The 24,043-nt window shown below is 39.0% G+C and overlaps 1 protein-coding gene across 7 annotated transcripts in view; it reads right to left on the bottom strand.

Annotated features, from left to right (window-relative positions):
- pecam1b (platelet and endothelial cell adhesion molecule 1b) overlaps nt 1–24,043 on the bottom strand; it is a 97,841-nt gene that overhangs the window by 57,390 nt on the left and 16,408 nt on the right. For all 7 annotated transcript variants that reach the window (XM_061988403.1, XM_061988404.1, XM_061988406.1 and 4 more), the window contains exon 3: nt 18,331–18,627. In XM_061988403.1, coding sequence (XP_061844387.1) covers nt 18,331–18,627 — 297 coding nt within the window. The remainder of the gene's footprint in view (nt 1–18,330; nt 18,628–24,043) is intronic.

The raw sequence follows: 24,043 nt of genomic DNA, 5'->3' as shown, positions 1-24,043 counted from the left end.
GCGTGCCCTAAACACCTCCCTAAGGAGGCGTTCGGGTGGCATCCTGACCAGATGCCCGAACCACCTCATCTGGCTCCTCTCCAAGTGGAGGAGCAGCGGCTTTACTTTGATCTCCTCCCAGATGACAGAGCTTTTCACCCTATCTCTAAGGGAGAGACTCGCCACCCGGCGGAGGAAACTCATTTCGACCGCTTGTACCCGTGATCTTGTCCTTTCGGTCATAACCCAAAGCTCATGACCATAGGTGAGGATGGGAACGTAGATCGACTGGTAAATTGAGAGCTTTGCCTTCCGGCTCAGCTCCTTCTTCACCACAACGGATCGATACAGCGTCTGCATTACTGAAGACGCCACACCGATCCGCCTGTCGATCTCACGATCCACTCTTCCCTCACTCGTGAACAAGACTCCGAGGTACTTGAACTCCTCCACATGGGGCAAGATCTCCTCCTGCACCATTTTCCGGGCGAGAACCATGGACTCGGATTTGGAGGTGCTGATTCCCATCCCAGTCGCTTCACACTCGGCTGCGAACCGATCCAGTCAGAGCTGAAGATCCTGGCCAGATGAAGCCATCAGGACCACATCATCTGCAAAAAGCAGAGACCTAATCCTATAGCCACCAAACCGGATCCCCTCAACGTCTTGACTGCGCCTAGAAATTCTGTCCATAAAAGTTATGAACAGAATCGGTGACAATAAAAATGTACACTGTTTAAATATATTTTGGGGAGCTCATCCCCTCTGACTGAGAGCTAAAAAGGGTCCGTGTGGGGAGGCGTGGCCGGCAGACCGACAGCGAGGCACACCGTGGCCGACTCCGAGATGGCGGCGAGGAGGCGTGGCCGGCGGACCAGCAGTGAGGCAGGACGCGCCGGGATCGGCTCCGAAATCAACGTTAGGTGCGTGGATCGCCCATCTGGGCGCAATTCTATAATCCTCTGTCGATGTATAAAAGGGCGGCAGCAGAGAAGGACGAGGCAGCAGAAGGAAGGGAGAAACCAACACGTGCAGAGCGAGAGCGACGGAGAACGAGAGCGAAAGGCAGACGACAGCGTGACGCTGAAAAGCGAACGGCAGAGCGAGCAGGTGGAGGCGGAGCTGAAAATAGACCCGGCCGACGACGAAGATTTATTGAAAGAATAAAGCAAAGTCACAATCTGCTCGCCGTCATGTCAATCTTTGGTGGTCAGTGGAACCTGGACAGAGGAAGTTTGTCACAGTTCTATTATGCAAAACCAATTTTTTTTGTTATCTGTTTTTGTGTATTCAGGATTTGCATACTTCCCAAAAATTTTAAATCAAACCATGCATGCATTTCAAATATATTTACAAAACAATCCTGTCTTTCTTCCTACTCCCTCCAAACGAGCCGTTTGGATTTTGCACAACTTGTGACAGTTTTCTGATTGGTGACATCAGCGGATATCTCCATATATGGTGAGTGTTTACCCAAAGAGCTTGGCGCGAGTCCGCTATTGTAGTCTCGATTACTGTAACATATTATTTTCGGGTCTCCCTATGTCTCGCATTAAAAGATTACAGTTGGTACAAAATGCGGCTGCTAGACTTTTGACAAGAACAAGAAAGTTTGATCATATTACGCCTATACTGCATATACCTTTATATACCTATATACATATATACTTATATATATATACCTATACTGGCTCACCTGCACTGGCTTCCTGTGCACTTAAGATGTGCCTTCAAGGTTTTACTACTTACGTATAAAATACTACACAGTCTAGCTCCAGCCTATCTTGCTGATTGTATTGTACCATATGTCCCGGCAAGAAATCTGCGTTCAAAGAACTCCGGTTTATTAGTGATTCCCAGAGCCCAAAAAAAGTCTGCGGGCTATAAAGCATTTTTTATTCGGGCTCCAGTACTCTGGAATGCCCTCCCGGTAACAGTTAGAGATGCTACCTCAGTAGAAGCATTTAAGTCCCATCTTAAAACTCATTTGTATACTCTACCCTTTAAATAGAACCCCCTTTTTAGACCAGTTAATCTGCCATTTCTTTTCTTTTCTCCTCTGCTCCCCTCTCCCTTGTGGAGGGGGAGACACACAGGTCCGGTGGCCATGGATGAAGTGCTGGCTGTCCAGAGTCGGGACCCGGGGTGGACCGCTCGCCTGTGCATCGGTTGGGAACATCTCTGCGCTGCTGACCCGTCTCCGCTCGGGATGGTTTCCTGCTGGCCCCACTATGGACTGGACTCTCACTATTATGTTAGATCCACTATGGACTGGACTCTCACAATATTATGTTAGATCCACTATGGACTGGACTCTCACTATTATGTTAGATCCACTATGGACTGGACTCTCACTATTATGTTGGATCCACTATGGACTGGACTCTCACTATTATGTTCGATCCACTATACTATGGACTGGACTCTCATACTATCATGTTAGATCCACTATGGACTGGATTCTCACTATTATGTTAGATCCACTATAGACTGGATTCTCACTATTATGTTGGATCCACTATGGACTGGACTCTCACTATTATGTTGAATCCACTATAGACTGGACTCTCACAATATTATGTTAGATCCACTATGAACTGGACTCTCACTATTATGTTAGATCCACTGTGGACTGGACTCTCACTATTATGTTAGATCCACTATGGACTGGACTCTCACTATTATGTTAGATCCACTATGGACTGGACTCTCACTATTATGTTGGCTCCACTATGGACTGGACTCTCACACTATCATGTTAGATCCACTATGGACTGGACTCTCACTATTATGTTAGAGCCACTATGGACTGGACTCTCACTATTATGTTGGATCCACTATGGACTGGACTCTCACACTATTATGTCAGACCCACTCGACATCCATTGCATTCGGTCTCCCCTAGAGAGGGGGGGGGGGGGGGGGGGGGGGGGGGGTTACCCACATATGCGGTCCTTTCCAAGGTTTCTCATAGTCATTCACATCGACGTCTCACTGGGGTGAGTTTTTCCTTGCCCTTATGTGGGCTCTGTACCGAGGATGTCGTTGTGGCTTGTGCAGCCCTTTGAGACACTTGTGATTTAGGGCTATATAAATAAACATTGATTGATTGATTGATTGAATGTTGTAGTCAATAAGATCCTTCTTTTTCTCTATCCTATTGTTGTGGGGCAGACTGGCTCGTACGTGCACATGCATCCTGCACTGTTGCCATTTCTAATACAAATTAGCTTATAGTGTGAACTTATAACTGTCAGTAGACTCGCTATAGAAGCGCTAAAAACTACAACATGGCTGACGGGGAAAAGAGGCAGTCGAAGTGGAGGCATTTACATAAATAAATACGATCGCCCACAAAACGGGGAATCCTGAAGAGATGGTCACAAAGTGGCTCAAAAATGGTCTGAAAAAAATAATCTATGCAAAATCTCGACCAAAAAACCCACCATTACATGTTATGTAGACCACAAGGAAGTGTTTTACATGTAGAAACAATTCATAATATGACCTCTTTAATGTCCAAATATGTATCCACCTCGCTCAGACTGCAAAACCCCTCAAAAAGAGGCAACCAAAACTGTGTGAGAGCGTCGCCAAAATGCATGAACCTTATGATTTGATGCTTGTTTAACACCAGTATCCAAAATTGTAGCAACATTTATAGGTCAGAAAAGATGAAATTCATCATTAGGTCTCCATTAGGTCTCCTCTAATATTAGTTTTGTAGCCAGACTTCAATAATAATGCAACACATTTCTTTGCAGTCCTTAGACCAGTCTTTCTCAAATAGTAGGGCGGGCCCCTATGGGGGTAGGGAGGTGTGTGACCTCGGGGAACATATAGTTTGATGAAGCGTAGGTAGCCCTTGGCTTAACTGTGACTACGGTGGGACACCAACACTGTAAAAAAAAAATCCTATTTTTATGGTTAATTTACTCTAAATTTCTACTGTAATTTTTCTTTTTTTTTTTTTTAAATAGTTTATAAAACTGTAGAATTGAAGACATTATCTGTAAATAAACAATCCGCCTGTTATTTTAAGTAATATGCCAGTAATGACAAACTATGTATATTTCTATTTTTTTTACAGAAAAATACCAAATTAATTATACATAGCATTTTCTGTTTTCTTAAATTACTTTCAAATTCATGTAAAATTACAGTATTTATCTTTTTTAAATATGTAGCTTTTTATATAAAAGTCTATGTCCATATTGTAGAATAAATGTATTTTTCTGCAGAACTGTTTGCATCGTGCAGGTGGTTGATCTTAATAATTTAGTACAAATCTGTAAAATTAGGATATTTTTCAGCAAAACGTTTCATGAAAATTTCTGTAAATATAATGTTTTTGATCATTATTTGGTTTACAATGTTTTACTTTAATTTTATGGTTTTCGTTTGGCAGCCGTAGCTGCCAGTAGATGACCGTTTTTTTACAGAATTTTTTTTTACAGTGAAGAAAAGCTAGTGTGTTGTTTTCTTTAATGTAGATAAGAACACAATGTTATGCAGAGGTGTACTTACAACAATTTTATAGACAAATTTTACTATTTATAGTTGCGGTGGAGAATGTGTGTGTGTGTGTGGGGGGTGGGGGGGGGATGCGAAATATTTTCTTCTCCCTATGTGGGGCATAACAGAAAATAAGTGCCCTAGACAGAGGGTCAGCAACCCACGGCTCTTGAGCCACACGCGGCTGGGGGGAAAATATACTTGTGGTTTTAATCATCTTCCTAATTGTTAGAACTACCACTGTTTAATATGTTTGTGTTTAAGCTGCACGGATGAGAGTATTTGGCCAGCGCCGCTTTGTCCTACTAATTGTGGCGGTCCTTGAACTCGCCGTAGTTTGTTTACATGTACAACTTTCTCCGACGCCGCCACAGAAAGACGTGTTTTATGCCACTCCTCCTTTGTCTCATTTTGTCCACTAAACGTTTTATGCTGTGCGTGAATGCACAAAGGTGAGCTTTGTTGATGTTATCGACTTGCGTGGAGTGCTAATAATCCATGCTAACATACTATTTAGGCTAGCTGTGTGTACATATTGCATCATTATGCCTTGTTTGTAGGTATATTTGAGTTGATTTAATTTCCTTTACTTATGTCCTCTGTGTATTTAATTTATATTTGCATGTCTCATGACACATTGTCTGTATGTAATATTGGCTGCACTTCTCATAGTTGTTTGTGCGCCATGTTGTTCCAGACCTCAGCAAACGTTACCCAGCTTGCAAAGATTGTAATACATCCATTAGAAGAAGACAGTCTGTACTTTCCTTTAACTTGGGCCCACACATCTATACCTTTGATAGTTTCAAGCCAGTAATTTCCAAGAGTTATCTCGCCCTCCGAGACACTTACTTAATATGTTGCTTTCATTATAACACTTACATAAGGCTTTTAACTTTTTGCGGCTCCAGATAGATTTTTTTTTTTTGTATTTTTGGTCCAATATGGCTCTTTCAACATGTTGGGTTGCCGACCCCTGCCCTAGACCAAGAGTCATAAATTGTTATTAAATATTAGTATATTTATTTTCATCTGGAAATAGTCCCAACGACATTTTTTGGATCTTCTGAATTTTTTTTTTGAGCCAACACTTTCAATGATCCCAAAACTATTTCATTTTGATACATGACCACATACAACGACATAATGTCCCTTTAGCTTCTGTACATGAATAACAGGTATGAGGGATAGTTTTATTATATTTGTGTTATTCCACTGGTGTCACATGAATTCTCATTAGCCATTTGTATTGGATTATTTTCAGTGACGTGCAGTCAGGGGAGGCAGGGGAGGCGGGGCCTCACGTGCCATCATGGAAAGAAAAAAAATTAAAAAAGAAAAAAAAAAAATTAAATTGTTATATGTATCCAGTGATTATACTATAAAGTTATTTTTCATTTAACTTCACCAGTTTTAGATTATTTTTTATTCAAAATCGCTGAATTTTCACATTTGCCGTTCAAATACTGAGAAGAGACGGTGCGGTGAGTCAGCAGCCAGTTGAGGCACGTCACTCAGTTGAGCCTCACCATGGATTGCGCAATGACTCGGCTAACTGCTGGCCTGCTGTGCAGTGAGACCGTATTGCTATATGAATTATATTATACGTTTCCATAGTTTAGTTAGCTGAGGTATATAATGTACAGTGTATTTTGTCAACAACTGTATGTGTGTAACGTATTTCTTGTGCTGAGCAATCATAAAACGGCTGCGAAGACGTACTGGCTGAGGCTCGCAGTAATCCCGCCTCGTGGTGGTAGAGGGCGCTAGTGATCCAGGGAGCATTTCTGCGACTACTCGGCTGCATAAGAAGTGACAACAAGCAGCAACAGTTAGCAGCGATCGTTTATTTTTTCCTCTTGCCTGGACTATTAACAAAAAGGATTACATATCTAAAATAAAACCGTTTTCTAAACTGGACTTTCAACCGAAGCAGGAGGTAATAATTAAAGGAAGATCTCCATCGAGACAAAAAGACTTTTAAAACTGAAGAAAGATAAGGAAGACTTCTATAAACAAGTTATCGATGCTTTTGTTCAGAAGGAGCAGCGCATGGACTTCATTTATAAGTAAAGGTAAGACCATAATAACGTTTTTTTATTAAATGTGCTTTTTTGTGTGCTACAGTTTGTATGTGTAAAGTTAAAGTTAAGTTAAAGTACCAATGATTGTCACACACACACTAGGTGTGGTGAAATTTGTCCTCTGCATTTGACCCATCCCCTTGATCACCCCCTGGGAGGTGAGGGGAGCAGTGGGCAGCAGCGGCGCCGCGCCTGGGAATCATTTTTGGTGATTTAACCCCCAATTCCAACCCTTGATGCTGAGTGCCAAGCAGGGAAGAATGCTGGTATGAGCTTTTAAACATAACCCGCTGCCAATCAAATGGTGAATAAGATACTCTTTAGGGTGCATATGTTTGTAAATCTGACTGTGATGAAGTCAGTGCCTCACCAGCCATGAACCTCATCGCACGTCACTGATTATTTTAAGAAATGTATTCATGAATTTCATTCAAGCATTTACACAAATGTTCCCCCGTTTGTTTTATGATATTTAATATTCCACAATTTTGCAATTGACCATAAAACCTACCAACTAAGATACAAAAAAGTTATCCAGCAGACAAAGTAGAACAACAATTGTGCCAGGTCACATCTCATGTTTGGCCCCATAGGCCAATGAATTCAGTGTTTGAATGACAAAGAAGTGGCTGACGGCACAATGACTTGGCCAGAGAGGGAACAGGAAGTGAGACGGACACACGCAAAGGAAATATCCACACAAGCACCAGGAGGATGACTGCTCATTTTGCAGTTTAAACTGCTTTACAAAAAATCCGTAGGGCCCAAAGGGGGCATTACATGTGTTGCTTATGTGATAGGAAGTTTTTCACAATATTTTTTTTATAAAACAACATTGTGTTTTTAATTGGAACATTGTCAAACTAGGATATTTAAACATAAGGTATACACACTTTCTCTTAAAATCTATTTCTGCCTCATTGACTCCCATTGTAATTGCTATTTTTAAACAGATTGTTCTCCTGGTACAGGATAAAGGAAAAAGTACAGTTTTTCCCTTTGCTTTGTTTTTTTTCCTTTTGCTTTGGTGTAATTGCGCGCCTTAATCACCACATGGTGCCAGAAAACCATCAGCATAATTCTCCGAGCTTGGATAAGCGTAAATGAGTTCAACTGCAATGACAATGATCCTGGGAAGTTATATATAACACGGCAGACACATACAGTCATGGTCAAAAGTTTACATACACTTGTCATGGCTGTCTTGAGTTTCCAATCATTTCTACAAGTCTTATTTTTTGTGATAGAGTGATTGGAGCACAAAAAACATTCATGAAGTTTGGTTCTTTTATGAATTTATTATGGGTCTACTGAAAATGTGAGCAAATCTGCTGGGTCAAAAGCATAATTGGTACAGTTCAGCTAAATTTGTTGGTTTTCTGACATGGACTTGTTTCTTCAGCATTGTCCACACGTTTAAGTCAGGACTTTGGGAAGGCCATTCTAAAACCTTAATTCTAGCCTGACTTAGCCATTCCTTTACCACTTTTGATGTGTGTTTGGGGTCATTGTCCTGTTGGAACACCCAACTGCGCCCAAGACCCAACCTCCGGGCTGATGGTTTTAGGTTGTCCTGAAGAATTTGGAGGTAATCCTCCTTTTTCATTGTCCCATTTACTCTCTGTAAAGCACCAGTTGCATTGGCAGCAAAACAGGCCCAGAGCATAATACTACCACCACCATGCTTGACGGTAGGCATGGTGTTCATGGGATTAAAGGCCTCACCTTTTCTCCTCCAAACATATTGCTGGGTAATGTGGCCAAACAGCTCAATTTTTGTTTCATCTGACCACAGAACTTTCCTCCGGAAGGTCTTATCTTTGTCCAGATGAAACAGGGTGCCCTTTAGGACACTCCTTGCCTTAGGGTGGTGCAAGGAGGAAAGGTGTGGCTTTTGTTTTGATTATATTCTTGCTTTTCTTTAGTTTAGAGCACTATTTCGTTTAATTTTTCATATATTTTTCCTTTTGATATTGATTTGATTTATTATTTTGTTAATTTAATTTGTGTATTACTATGATACCTCCGCATTGGTGCCTGTCTGTCTCTGTGTGTGCGTTTGTTAAAGTGCCTTTTTTTTTACAGCATTGCAAATTGACGCTGCTTTAAAACGTACCTCTATTGATGTAGACAAAGTTTAGCTGGCTGACTTTGGTTAAAATGATGGTTAACGTTATTTTTCACGCAACTTCGTCTCACGCAAGGTAGAAACTAAAAGTACTCTTACGGAGGCTGTGTCAGCATTCTCCCTCCAATGTCTGACATCATGTCTCCGCTTTAAATGCTCGCGTATGACAGATGAACTGACATATAAACAAGTTCCGCTTTGCAATATGAGCAAGGTATTTGTGTTTTTAACAAAAATAAGAGGAAATATCCTCACACTTTACTAGGGATGTCCGATAATATCGGCCTGCCAAAAAATTATCGGTATCGTTTTTTTTATTATCGGTATCGTTTTTTTTTTTTGTTTTTTTTTAATTAAATTAACATAAAAAACACAAGATACACTTACAATTAGTGCACCAGCCCAAAAAACCTCCCTCCCCCATTTACACTCATTCACACAAAAGGGTTGTTTCTTTCTGTTATTAATATTCTGGTTCCTACATTATATATCAATATATATCAATACAGTCTGCAAGGGATACAGTCCGTAAGCACACATGATTGGTTCACTAATAGTACTAACCTTTAACAGTTAATTTTACTCATTTTTATTAATTACTAGTTTCTATGTAACTGTTTTTATTTTGTTTTACTTTCTTTTTTATTCAAGAAAATGTTTTTAATTTATTTATCTTATTTTAATAATTAAAAAAAAAAAGTACCTTATCTTCACCATACCTGGTTGTCCAAATTAGGCATAATAATGTGTTAATTCCACAACTGTATATATCAGTTGATATCGGTATCGGTTGATATTGGTATCGGTAATTAAAGAGTTGGACAATATCGGAATATCGGATATCGGCAAAAAGCCATTATCGGACATCCCTACACTTTACATGTTATCACTGGGGATGTCTTTGCGAGTGACCCACTTCAGGCCGGAAAAACACGAGCGATGACGTCACGACTATTGTGGACAATTAAAATTGTCGGCGACAAATTATTACATACTAAGTCATTCGTTTTATTTTTAACGTGTCCACTGGTCCATTTTTTTTACACTGGAAAGACACTGTTTTTTAAAATTTTATTTAGAGTGTATTCCAGCAAACTTTAGAGTACCGTATTTTTCGGACTATAAGTCACAGTTTTTTGCATAGTTTGGCCGAGCTCCAGGTCGACTTATATATGTTTTTTTCCTTTTTTATTATGCATTTTCGGCAGGTGCGACTTATACTCCGGTGCGACTTATACTCCGAAAAATGCGGTACTTGTTAATTTTAAAATAATTAAATAAATGTATTTTTGTAATCACGTCTCTGCCCTGTGTTAAGAATGACCAGTTTATTCCTGGGTGAAAATAGCGTTTTCGAGCTTGCTTTCCCTTTTTTGATTGCTATCTCGCCATATTTGAAAAAGACTTGTGTGAAATTAAAAAACTCAACCAAGTCCCGCATGCTTTCTCTCTCATTCCAGCTCAGTAGGAACTGTAGACATTTTTTGTCTGCTTTATCAAAATCAATGTCAGAAATCATTGACCTGTTCAAACCTGAAATTATTCAACCTCAAAAACACCCAAAAATATAAAATAACTCAAAAATTGCAGTATTTTTAAACAGGACCAAGATCTTCGAAATTTTGCTACATCATTGTCACAGATGGAAAAAGATGCAAGAATATATAATCCAAACTACAGAAAAACTTGTTCCTGACACTAAAGGTAAAACCACTCAAAAATTATTGGACACACGGAGTGTATCAAAACAAAAGTGAGCATAACAAACTGGATACGCTTATAAAGAAGAAATGCAACATGGCGAAAGAAGCCTGGATAAACTCACAATGTGAAGGAATAGATCAGACCGTGGCAAATTAAGCCACATGCGGCCCGTTAAGCTTTTCAATCTGGCCCGCCGAACATTCCCATAATTTTTTTTTTAGATCTTTAAGATGGAAAGTGTAGCTGCCATTATGATGTGCAGTGATGTTTTCAAATGACCGTAAGTCTTGAACTATACAAAGTATTTCAATGGTTGGAATCTGCGCTTTTGCATGATATACTAGTTACTATGGTAATCTAATTAGTTACTATGGTAATCTAAGTCACAGCAGCTCAGACAAGGCACCAAGCAGAGTGGGCGGGGAGCGTTTCCACAGAGTGTTTCCAGAGCGGCCAGCCTGAAATGTGGGTGTCAGGGACAGACGCGGAAGGAGATTTTTACAACAAAGTTCTAAAGCTTAGTGATATATCAGATGTATCAGATTGCAGGTGTTTTTTTTTTTACCCTTTGCGTTCATATTTTGCTGTGTTTGTTGCATTTTTGTTGCGTTTTGCTTTATTGTAAAATATGTGGATGGAGAGGGGGTGTGGCGTTCATATGTTGTCAATATTCAGTGTTTTATCGTTCATAGTTAATATTGTAAATCCCACATTCTTTATTTTCATGTACATTCCGGGTGTCTCATTCAGTAAAAAAAATAAAATAAAAAATTAAAATTCCATTCTGTTTTTTAAGGCGGTCTGTCATAACGTTTTTAGCATTCAATCAGACATTATTGTGAGGTTTTGTATTAGTCTTCCTAAAAATAGACATACCGGCCCCCAGACAAATGTTTTTCTCTAAATTTGGCCCCGAGTCAAAATAATTGCCCAGGCCTGAAATAGAACAACACAAGGACACTAAAAGCAAGTACATGCAGCAAAAGAGCAAATAAGTCAACGGGACGCAGTGCCCCTTAGTCAGGATGCATCAAATCAAAGGAAGGCAGCGTACTAATGAATATGGAAGACATTCTGTCAGATTGGTCAGAATATATTGAAGATTAATTCCATGACGACCGAGGCCCACCTTCAACTATAAGAAAAAACATGGAAGGGGCCATCCAAAACAGAACATGAAATGGAAAAATGCCGTGTCTAAAATAAAACATGGTTAAGCGCTTAGAGAAGATAAAATACCAATTGAAGTCATTGAAGAAATTGGAACATCAGAGCTTATAAAACTAGGGATGTCCGATAATGGCTTTTTGCCGATATTCGATATTCCGATTTTGTCCAACTCTTTAATTACCAATACCGTTATCAGCCGATAACGATATCAACCGATATATACAGTCGTGGAATTAACACATTATTATGCCTAATTTGGACAACCAGGTATGGTGAAGATAAGGTACTTTAAAAAAAATAAATCATAAAATTAGATAAATAAATTAAAAACATTTTCTTGAATAAAAAAGAAAGTAAAACAATATAAAAACAGTTACATAGAATCTAGTAATGAATGAAAATGAGTAAAATTAACTGTTAAAGGTTAGTACTATTAGTGGACCAGCAGCACGCACAATCATGTGTGCTTACGGACTGTATCCCTTGCAGACTGTATTGATATATATTGATATATAAAGTAGGAAGCAGAATATTAATAAGAGAAAGAAACAACCCTTTTGTGTGAATGAGTGTAAATGGGGGAGGGAGGTTTTTTGGGTTAGTGCACTAATTGTAAGTGTATCTTGTGTTTTTTATGTTGATTTAATAAATAAAAAAATAAAAAAAATAAAAAAATAAAAAAAAAACGATACCGATAATAAAAAAACAAAACGATACCGATAATTTCCGATATTACATTTTAACGCATTTATCTTTATTTTCATGTACATTCCGGGTGTCTCATTCAGTAAAAAAATTTAAAATTCCATTCTGTTTTTTAAGGCGGTCTGTCATAACGTTTTTAGCATTCAATCAGACATTATTGTGAGGTTTTGTATTAGTGTTCCTAAATAAAACTCCATTCATTCATCCATTTTCTACCGCTTGTCCCTCTTGGGGTCGCCGGGTTGGCTGGAGCCTATCCCAGCCTATCCTCATCACAGGGCCAACCCAGATAGACAGACAAGTCTTTTGGAGAGAACCCACGCAGTCACGGGGAGAACATGCAAACTCCACACAGAAAGACCCTGAGCCTGGGGATCGAACCCAGGACCTTCTTATTGTGAGGCACCAGCATTAACCCCTGTTAACAAAACTGTTTAACATAATTTATGACGACAGGCAAATTCCATCAGATATTACTCTGCCAAAGAAGCCACAGAATGTGATCAACATAAGATTGATAAGCCTCATGAGTCATACCACCAAAAGTATTCTTAGAGCACTAATGGCATGAGCAAGGACTAAGATAAATCCAGAGCTTCGGCCACGCAATTCGGATTTCTTCTGGACCACTGCACCAGAAATGCTATATTCACACTACGTATGGTAAATGGGAAGTTATACCTGTGTTTTATAGACTATTCCAAAGCATTCGATAAAGTGAAACATAAAAACCTTTTCCAAATCTTGAATGAGCTGGAAATTGATGGGAAAGACATGAGGAGGATCAGAAATCTGTACTGGGAACAAGAAGCAGCAGTCCGAATAGATGGTGAATGCAGTCAATTAAAAGCCATCCAAAGGTTTTTTTTTGATTGATTGAAAGTTTTATTAGTAGATTGCACAGTGAAGTACATATTCCATACCATTGTAGTAACCAATGGTAACACCCCAATAAGTTTTTCAACTTGTTTAAGTCGGGGTCCACGTTAATCAATTCATTTAAGGGGTGTTCCACAAGGTTGCGTACTATCTCCTGATCTGGTTAACATCGACAGTGAAATTATCTTACGCAACATCAATCATCAAGATGGTATAAAAGTTGGAGGAATTAATGTTAACAACCTCAGATATGCTGGACTCTGGAAAGAGGTTCCGCAGCCTCCGTAGCAGAATCTCCACGTTCTGTGACAGCTTCTTCCCTCAGACCATAACACTCTTGAACGTATCAAAATAATCCCCCCCCCCCCCCCCCCCCCCCGATTACCCCAAAAAACGGATTAACTCGCTGGACTATAAAGACAATATAACATACATCTATAAACGTGGATGCATATGCAAAAGTGCAATATATTTATCTGTACAGTAATGTATTTATTTATATCTGCACCTTATTTTGTAAATGCAAACACTCTGCACCTTATTGCTCTTTTATCCTGCACTACAACGAGCTAATGCAACAAAATTTAATTTTTATCTGTACTGTAAAGTTCAAATTTGAATGACGATAAAAGGAAATCAAAGTGGAACTCGAAGCTAACCACTGGAAATAACCGAAAAACTTTGTCCACTTGTCGAAGGAGAGACAACGAGAATGCGGGCTCCCTGTGCTAAAAAAAAAAAAAAAAAAGGTAGCGTGTGCTTTGTATTACCTGGCCGTCGAGGGAAGACTACGGAAAACGGCGAATGCTTTTGGACTGGCAAAGCAGACTGTATCAGTTATTGTCCGCCATGTATGTCACGGACTCAACGTCTCTAGGTCCAGAGTATATAAAGTCACCAAAAACTAATGGACAGTGAAGGCAAAAGAGAGAGGAGTGTTCTGACCAGATATCTAGATCCCTAGTTAATTGTTGTAAAATGTTTGTCTCATTGTTTACTTTCATGTGTCCATTAAAGATTTGATTAATGTATGATGGCTCAGGTGTGATTCACTACAATAGGGCCCCACAGCACACTGGATTCCAGTTAATTGAAATACCACAACACTGGATCAGATAAGTTACATTTAAGAGCTTGCACACAAAGCAACACTGGACTGACTATGACGTGCACATTTTCCGCACATGCGTACTAGGTTGCGTTGTGCCGGCGGACGAATGGCCCCCCCGAAGGTGAAAAAGAAGAAGAAGTTGAAGAAAAAGAAGAAGAAGTTGATGAAAAAGAAGAAGAAGTTGAAGAAAAAGAAGAAGAAGTTGAAGAAAAAGAAGAAGTTGAAGAAAAAGAAGAAGTTGAAGAAAAAGAAGAAGTTGAAGAAAAAGAAGTTGAAGAAAATGAAGAAGTTGAAGAAAAAGAAGAAGAAGTTGAAGAAAAAGAAGAAGTTGAAGAAAAAGAAGAAGTTGAAGAAAAAGAAGAAGTTGAAGAAAAAGAAGAAGAAGTTGAAGAAAAAGAAGAAGTTGAAGAAAACGAAGAAGTTGAAGAAAAAGAAGTTGAAGAAAAAGAAGAAGAAGTTGAAGAAAAAGAAGAAGTTGAAGAAAAAGAAAAAGAAGTTGAAGAAAAAGGAAAAGAAGTTGAAGAAAAATAAGAAGTTGAAGAAAAAGAAGAAGTTGAAGAAAAAGAAGTTGAAGAAAATTAAGAAGTTGAAGAAAAAGAAGAAGAAGTTGAAGAAAAAGAAGAAGTTGAAGAAAAAGAAGTTGAAGAAAAAGAAGAGGTTGAAGAAAAAGAAGTTGAAGAAAAAGAAGAAGAAGTTGAAGAAAAAGAAGAAGTTGAAGAAAACGAAGAAGTTGAAGAAAAAGAAGAAGAAGTTGAAGAAAAAGAAGAAGAAGTTGAAGAAAAAGAAGTTGAAGAAAAAGAAAAAGAAGTTGAAGAAAAAGGAAAAGAAGTTGAAGAAAAAGAAAAAGAAGTTGAAGAAAAAGAAAAAGAAGTTGAAGAAAAAGAAAAAGAAGTTGAAGAAAAAGAAGTTGAAGAAAAAGAAGTTGAAGAAAAAGAAGTTGAAGAAAAGAAGAAAAAGAAGTTGAAGAAAAAGAAGTTAAAGAAAAAGATACAGAAGAAGAAGAAGGAAAGGGGAGCAGCAGAAGGAGGAGAGAACGCGTCAAGTGCGGAGTGAGAGCAACAGCAACGGCAACCGATACAGCGAGAACGACGAAACGGAGAACGAGAGGCAGACTGAAACGACGAGCTGCTGAAAAGTAGACGGCGGAGCGAGCAGCAGAGTGAGGCGCAGCGGAAGAGAGACCGGACCCCAGACAAAGGTTTATTGAAAAATAAAGAAAGTCAAACCTGCCCGCAAAGATGTCTGTGCTTGGTGGTCCTTGAGTCGCTCACAGTCACCATTACGGTTAAAGTGCTGTAGTGTAAATAAAGATAGCAAGCTCTATCGGCTGAAACTCGTGGGGCCCTGCAACCTTTCTTCAGGAACAGCTGAAGTTGTTTCTCAGTTTGTGCACATCCAGGGCTGCAAGAACATGGATGCTGCACTCATGTGTGCAGTGTTGGACACACAACACACCCAATAGTCGACATCTTGGCTACAAAGTGGAAGGGGAACTCCGGTTTACCATTTTGGGTACTCTGCATTTTGCTGGACTTCTCAGTGTGAATGCACTTTCGCACTCAAAAGACTAAGTCAGGGGTCAGAACACCCGCGGCTCCCTGGATCATTTAAAAAAAAAAAAAAAATTGCAAATGGAAAAAGATGGGGGAAAAATATATATATATTTTTTTAGTATGGTTTTTGTTTGAGGACAAACATGACACAATGGTTAGAAAGCCCACTGTTTAATATGTTTAATGTGAGTATTTGGTGAACATCGTTTTGTCCTTGGGCTGGGCGATGTATCGATATACCCAAAATATCGCGGGTTTGTCTCTGTGCGATATAGAAAATGACTATGTCATGATATTCGAGTATACGTTCTCACGCAGTTGCTTTTAGCTGCGGGCATTACGGCTCTCCTTCTTACAGGGACATAAAACAAGCGCACCTTCTTACATACATCACATACGTATACGCCCTCGCCGAGCAGAGAGGTAGCGGCATTGGTAACGTTAGCTGTGGTGTGAGTGGTAATATGAGAGAAAGTAGGTGCGAATCTGGTAACAAATGAAGGAAGAATTAATTCCCAAGAAAAACAGCAGGGGGTCCATCGTCTGGCGGTGGTTTGGCTTCAAGCGGGAATATGTCGAACAGACAACTGTAATATGTCAAGTGTGGGGCAAAAGCGTTGCTACAAAAAGTAGCATTACTGCTAATGTGTAGCATCATTTGAAAAGTCACCCGCTAGAGAATGAAGAGTGCTTGAAACTCCGCATGTCAACATCTCCGTTCGGTGCCACACCAACAAAATACCGAGGCAACCGTTTTCACATCAACATCGTATGAAAATAAAGGTCAACAACAGAAGGAGATAACGTCCGCAGGAACCTACCACATAGTGAAGGACATACACTATTTGATTTCCTATTATGCAGCTCATTTTTATTTGACAGTTATTGAAATATCTTGTGTGACATCATGCACAAAAGTGCACTTTTTTGTTTTAAACTATTGTAGTGGCGTTCTGTACAAAAAGTGCACTTTAATTGAGTGTTGTTTTGATATGTCATCTTAGTGACATCATGCACAAAAGTGCACTAATAGCTTGTTTTAAAATGTCTCTGACAATCTTGTACTTTCTGTTTTGAAATGACTTGAATGTTTGTGCCACTGCTTAATAACTGTTTAATAAATACACTTTTGCTAAATCAGAATCAGAATCAGCTTTATTGTCATCACGCAAGGTAACGAGATTGAGGCCATTCCATACAGTGCGATGTGTGCATGCTAGAAAAACAATGTGCAAATATATAAAAATATAAAAAATGTAGAAGTGCAATGAATATGGTGTGAAATGAATATATACATGAAAAAAACAAAAAAAAAAAAAACAGGGTGGTTGGTGGAATGGGTTATTGCACCGAAGAGAAGGCAGACTTAGTTGTGATTTCCCTCTCTGCATGAATGTTTAAAATGAGCATATATTAATGCAGTATGAAGAAGAATGTTTTAATGTAGACACATAGAATCATCATACTGCTGTGATTATATGCATCAAGTGTTCATTCAAGGCTAAGGCAAAATATCGAGATATATATCGTGTATCATAACATGGCCTAAAAATATCGAGAAATTAAAAAGAGGCCATATCGCCCAGCCCTGTTTTGTCCTACTAATTTGGCGGTTCTTGAACTCACCATAGTGTGGACTGTGATGCAACAGTTTGTTTACATGTAAAATAGACTTAAACTTAGACAAACTTTAATGATCCACAAGGGAAATTATTCCACATAGTAGCTACAATCTTCCACTCCTTCGTTGTCTCATTTTGTCCACCAAAAGTTTCATGCTGTGCGTGAATGCACAAAGGTGCGCTTTGTTGATGTTATTGACTTGTTGGAGTGCGAATCAGGCTATTTAGGCTAGCTGTATGCACATATTGCATCATTGTGCCTCATTTGTAGGTATATTTGAGCTCATTTAATTTCCTTTACTTTTATCCTCTTTGTATATAATTTAGTTTTGCATGTCTCATGACACATTATCTGTATGTAATATTGGCTGCATTTCTAATAGTTTTTTGTGTGCCATGTTGTTCCAGACCATAGCAAACATTACCTGTCTTGCCACAGATTGTAATACATCTATTAAAAGAAGACAGCCTGATGTGTCCTTTAACTTGGACACATACATCTATACCTTTGGCCATTCTAAGCCAGTCATTTCCAGGAGTTATCTAAACTTCTAAGTAGCTTCTGCTTTGTTAATGGTTTCTAATGTTGTAAAAACGTGTAGAATAAATATTACATTTCAACATTTCTGTCAACAAAGATTTGCGTCAGCCTGCGACACCTAGTCATTTTGATAGTAGGCTATTATAGCTAACATTGACACTTACATCATGTGTTGCCACAGCTTTTCATTTGTTGCGGCTCCAGACAGATTAGTTTTTTGTATTTTTGGTCCAAAATGACTCTTTCAACGTTTTGGGTTGCCGAACCCTGGACTAAGTCTAAGTATGGAAATGTTAAGTTAAAACATCAAGGCTAAGACTTTCCAGAAGAAGAAGTTACCTGTCACTTTGAGTTTCTTGCTTTCGCTTGTCATCCCCCGGCCATCAATGTTGATCTGACACTTGTACTTGCCCGTGTTGGATACTCTGGCGTCAGGCAGTCGGTACAGGAGGTCGTCTGAGCTGCCCATGTTCTTTGTGTACACCGTGATGCCGTCCTTGTAGATTTTGTACTCACGACTCAGCGGCTCTGTGCCTGAGATGCTGACCAGTGCCTGGCATCTCACGGTCACATTGGTTCCCCGCGCCACATCAGAACTGGGCTCAAGAGATATGCTGATGTCTCTTATGGTGAAACCTGCATTGTAAATAAATACAAACGTTACAAATGAGATGATTTATAAAAGAACCCCCGACTTACATTGAACATTTTGGTTCAAATGCATGATTTTTGACAAAAGTATCATCTATGATTGGCTTCCACAAACATAAAGTGTTCAACTTTATCTCAAGGCTGCTCCTAAGAGTGCTATTATGCTGTAGTTTAACGTTATGTAGAAATGTGAAAAACATCATCAATGCTATTTTCTGCCTGTTCTTGATTTTACACAACGAAATACTGGGGTTTTTACAGCGCATTTTTGGGCATCCAAAGTGCTTTGCATTTAAAATACAGGGTCACCACTTTGTGAACAAATGCGTGAGCAAATTGTCGAACAGTTTAAGAACAACATTTCTCAACCAGCTATTGCAAGGAATTTAGGAATTTCACCATCTACTGTCCGTAATATCATCAAACGGTTCAGAGAATCTGCAGAAATCACTGCACGTAAGCGATGATATTATGGACCTTCGATCTTTCAGGCGGTACTGCATCAAAAAGCGACATCAGTGTGTAAAAGATATCATCACATGGGCTCAGGAACACTTCAGAAACCCACTGTCAGTAACTACAGTTGGTCGCTACATCTGTAAGTTCAAGTTAAAACTCTCCTATGCAAGGCGAAAACCGTTTATCAACAACACCCAGAAACTCCGCCGGCTTCGCTGGGCCTGAGCTCATCTAAGATGGACTGATACAAAGTGGAATAGTGTTCTGTGGTCTGATGAGTTCACATTTCAAATTGTTTTTGGAAACTTTGGACGTTGTGTCCTCCAGAACAAAGAAGAAAAGAACCACTCGGATTGTTCTCGGCGCAAAGTTGAAAAGTCAGCATCTGTGATGGTATGGGGGTGTATTATTGCCCAAGGCATGGGTAACTTACACATATGTGAAGGCGCCATTAATGCTGAAAGGTACATACAGGTTTTGGAGCAACATATGTTGCCATCCAAGCAACGTATTTTTCATGGACACCCCTGCTTATTTCAGCAAGACAATGCCAAGCCACATGTTACAACAGTTTGCTTCATAGTAAAAGAGTGCGGGTACTAGACTGGCCTGCCTGTAGTCCAGACCTGTCTCCCATTGAAAATGTGTGGCGCATTAAGAAAGCCTAAAATACCACAACGGAGATTCCCGGACTGTTGAACAACTTAAGCTGTACATCAAGCAAGAATGGGAAAGAATTCCACCTGAAAAGCTTCAAAAATTGGTCTCCTCAATTCCCAAACGTTTACTGAGTGTTGTTAAAAGGAAAGGCCATGTAACACAGTGGTAACAATGCCCCTGTGACAACTTTTTTGCAATGTGTTGCTGCCATTAAATTCTAAGTTAATGATTATTTGCAAAAAAATATTAAAGTTTCTCAGTTGGAACATTAAGTATCTTGTCTTTACAGTCTATTCAATTGAATATAAGTTAAAAAGGATTTGCTAATCATTGTATTTTGTTTTTATTTACGAATTACACAACGTGCCAACTTCACTGGTTTTGGGTTTTGTAGTTGTTTTTTTTAAGAGTCTTCAGTATTTCGCAACGTCTTTGCACATTTTGGCAAATCGTTGTTATTTTTTGCCAATCGAATTCATCCCTGAGCAGCGCTCCAAAACAATGCAACTGTATAGCCAATCACATATTTCTGTGCATCGCCCACTACGTTCTTCTTATTTCCTTGTTTACATTGACAGAGGCATGTAATGATAATCTCTCGTCGTCTCTCATTTACTAACAAAAATTACTGCAATAGATTGCGGTCGTTAGTTGTTTTTTTTATGTTCTCAACTAATCTGTGGGTAAAATTACGCACAATTTGTGCAAAAACTACACACATAATGTCTGCAGACAGCAGACATAAAGGGAACCCAAGTTCTGCAGAATGGCCAGTTAGTGAGACAGAGTAGAAAGTATGGAGGTTAATTTGTGTCTTCAAAAAAAAGAAGCTTTTTTTTTGTCAATGAATTTATGTACCGTATTTTCCTGGACTATAACTGTCATTAAAACAGTTAGCGCCATCTTTTGACACTTCTTCCACTCCCGTCCTTGCACGCTACACCGCTACAACAAAGATGACGGGGAGAAGACGCTGTCGAAGGTGAGCCACGTAAATAAGACCGCCCACAAAACGGCGCATCCTGAAGCGACTGTCAGAAAGTGGCTTGAAGATGATCTGTAAAACATAATCTATGCAACATTTTGACCAAAGAACCACCATCACATGTTATGTAGACCACAAGGAAGTGTTTTAAATTTAGAAAAAAATAATAATAATATGACTTCTTTAATGCGCCCTATAATCCGGTGCGCCTTATATATGAAAAAGATTGAAAATAGACCATTCATCGGCAGTGCGTCTTATAATCCGGTGCGCCCTATGGTCCGGAAATACGGTAACTATATTTATTTTGCCTTTGAATTTTGTGAACGGAATTCTTTTACATCAAATTATGCTGACATTTGAAAAAAAAAAAATGTTAGCAAAATGCGTGTGTCTAAAAATTCAGTTTAAAAAATCAGTTAAATGCATAACAATTCAGAGTATTACAATTCAGTGTAAAAAAAAAAATTCAGTGCTGAAAAATGTGCTGCTTCAAAACGCAAAACACTTCTAGTAAATTAAGACTGAAGCAATCAATAATGTCACAGAAGTAGTCAATGCAGCACTACACATAATCTGCTGTACGTCCTGGGATCTCTTTTTACGAGCACTTTAAACCAGGTGTGTCCAAACTGCAGCACGCCTACGTCTTCAATTTCTTAGACTTAGACTTAGACAAACTTTAATGATCCACAAGGGAAATTGTTCAACACAGTAGTTCAGTTACAATGATGGAAAGGGAACGTGTAAGGATGGAAAGGACAATGCAGGTATAAATAGACTAATATAGCGATAAAAGACTTCCAAAGACATGCACCTGGGGATAGGTTGATTGGTAACACTAAATTGGCCCTAGTGTGTGGATGTGAGTGTGAATGTTGTCTGTCTGTGTTGGCCCTGCGATGAGGTGGCGACTTGTCCAGGGTGTACCCCGCCTTCCACCCGATTGTAGCTGAGATAGGCTCCAGCGCCCCCCGCGACCCCAAAGGGAATAAGCGGTAGAAAATGGATGGATGGATGGATAGCGATAAAAAATCTAACATATATATGAATATATACATAATATGTGTACATATATATACATACCCTTTATTTAGAAAAGTATTGAAATACATTTTGGTACCGGTACCAAAATATTGGTATCAGGACAACCCTAGTCTAGGGTTAATACTGCTATGCTTTTATTTTGAAGCTTTGCAGTGAATAGAAAGTCAATGTGAGTAGGTTTTAATGTTGTGTACAGGAGTTGTTAGCGGTATGCCATCTTGAGCAGCTCACAATCAAATAACGATTTCATTATAAAATGAAAACAATTATCATGAGTGATTATCGACGCATCTTTTTCCCCAGACCGGATTTCTTTTGAACAAGGTGAATTTGACAGCATTCATTGAAATATAAATAAATATAAATGATACAATAATGCAGGACAAAACATAGCTTAGCTTATTTTGTATATTCAGAAATAATAAATCAAGACTTACCATACAAAATTATTTACAATTTTTTTTTTTTTAAATGTAAAATCATCAGCTTTTTGTACTCTGTATGTTATATAGTGTAGCAACCTGTCAGTAATGTGTAGTGTTGGGACTGTTTCTGGGGTCATGAACACCTCAGTGTGTGTGCTAGTACGAGTGAGAGGACGGTTGGGTGTGGAGAAAAAAAGAGATTGTTTTTTTTTGGTGGTTAAGGCCAGTTTTGCAATGTAGCGATTGTTGATTGACCCCCTCCTTGTCATCCTTAACGTCACGGAAGAAGACTAGACGCTCCCCGTCATCTTTGTTGTAGCGGTGTAGCGTGCAAGGACGGGCGTGGAAGAAGTGTCAAAAGATGGAGCTAACTGTTTTAATGACATTCAGACTTTGCTTCAATCAATAACGGAGCAGCATCTCCTCATCCGTGGCTCACTAGTGCAATAACACCGGAAATGTGTCCTGTGAATAACCGTCCTTGGGTGAATAATTTATACTCACTACACCGGTATGTTTTAGCACTTTCATGGATAGTTTACTGACAGATATAAGTAAGAACTTTACACTACTTTATATTAGAAATGGCAACAGCGGAGGATGAATGTCACATAACAAGAAGATAGAGAAAAAGAAGAAGCTTATCGACTATGGCGTCGGTACGGACTACAAAGGCAGACACACAACATTTTCAGGACTTCCGCAGATCCTAAATACAGATCAGCAGGTACCAGAAGGTAAGAAAAGTTGCTTTTGCATAATATTGCATAACAAAACACCAGATAATATGTCTTACCTTATACACACACCATAATAAAACTCGTACAATCCATCAAGCGGTGCGGCTTCATAGCTTACCAAAGTCGTACTAAAACATTTTGATAGATTTTTGAGTGCCGTGAGTAATGTTCTACATTTTCAATGGAACATATAAAATGTTGGTTTTGTTTGAGTCATATTGCAGTCCACATGTATCTCTTATGTGTGACTGCCATCTACCGGTCACATTTCACCATGTACCAAATAAAATAGCTTCGAGGTTGGTAAGCACAACCAAAATTATTCTGTACATTAGGCGCACCGAGTTATAAGGCGCACTGTCGAGTTTTGAGAAAATTAAAGGATTTTAAGTGCGCCTTTTAGTCAGAAAAATATGGTGTGTGATTTTACTAACATGAAAAATAATCGATTTTTGAACATTTGTTGATGGATGTTGATTGCCACATTGCAATGTAGAACCCTAGTACCGGTAGTTCTGATGCTGTTGTCTTTTCACTTTGCTTTGTGATAAAAATGAAGTTAACAATACTACAACACATGTCTATACAGATATATTTTTCATAAAAATGACCACTTTGTTGAATTTTATGTCAGCAAAGGCAGTCAACGTCGACTTAGGCAGGCACTTTTTACTAATAAGTACAGACTGGACTAGGACTTGATGAATTGGTCCACATTGACAGCTTGTTGACAAATCGGACCGACTTAATAAGCACTGTTTTAACAGCATATACCATTCAAACGACAACAAAGAAACTAAGAACAAGGATTTGAAATTAAATGATTGAAAACATAATTTGGGTTTTGAAAATGTCAAATTTCTCTGAACATTTTGATGATATTACGGGCCGTAGATGGTGAAATCCCTAAATTCCTTGCAATAGCTGGTTGAGAAATGTTGTCCTTAAACTGTTCGACAATTTGCTCACGCATTTGTTCACAAAGTGGTGACCCTCGCCCCATAATCTTTGTGAATGACTGAGCATTTCATGGAAGCTGCTTTTATACCCAATCATGGCACCCACCTGTTCCAAATTAGCCCATT

The sequence above is a fragment of the Nerophis lumbriciformis genome, linkage group LG27 (assembly GCF_033978685.3).
Source record: "Nerophis lumbriciformis linkage group LG27, RoL_Nlum_v2.1, whole genome shotgun sequence".
NCBI classification, from domain to species: Eukaryota; Metazoa; Chordata; class Actinopteri; order Syngnathiformes; family Syngnathidae; genus Nerophis; species Nerophis lumbriciformis.
The sequence above is the reverse complement of the archived record's forward strand: the minus strand, read 5'-3'. Positions and strand labels throughout refer to the sequence as shown.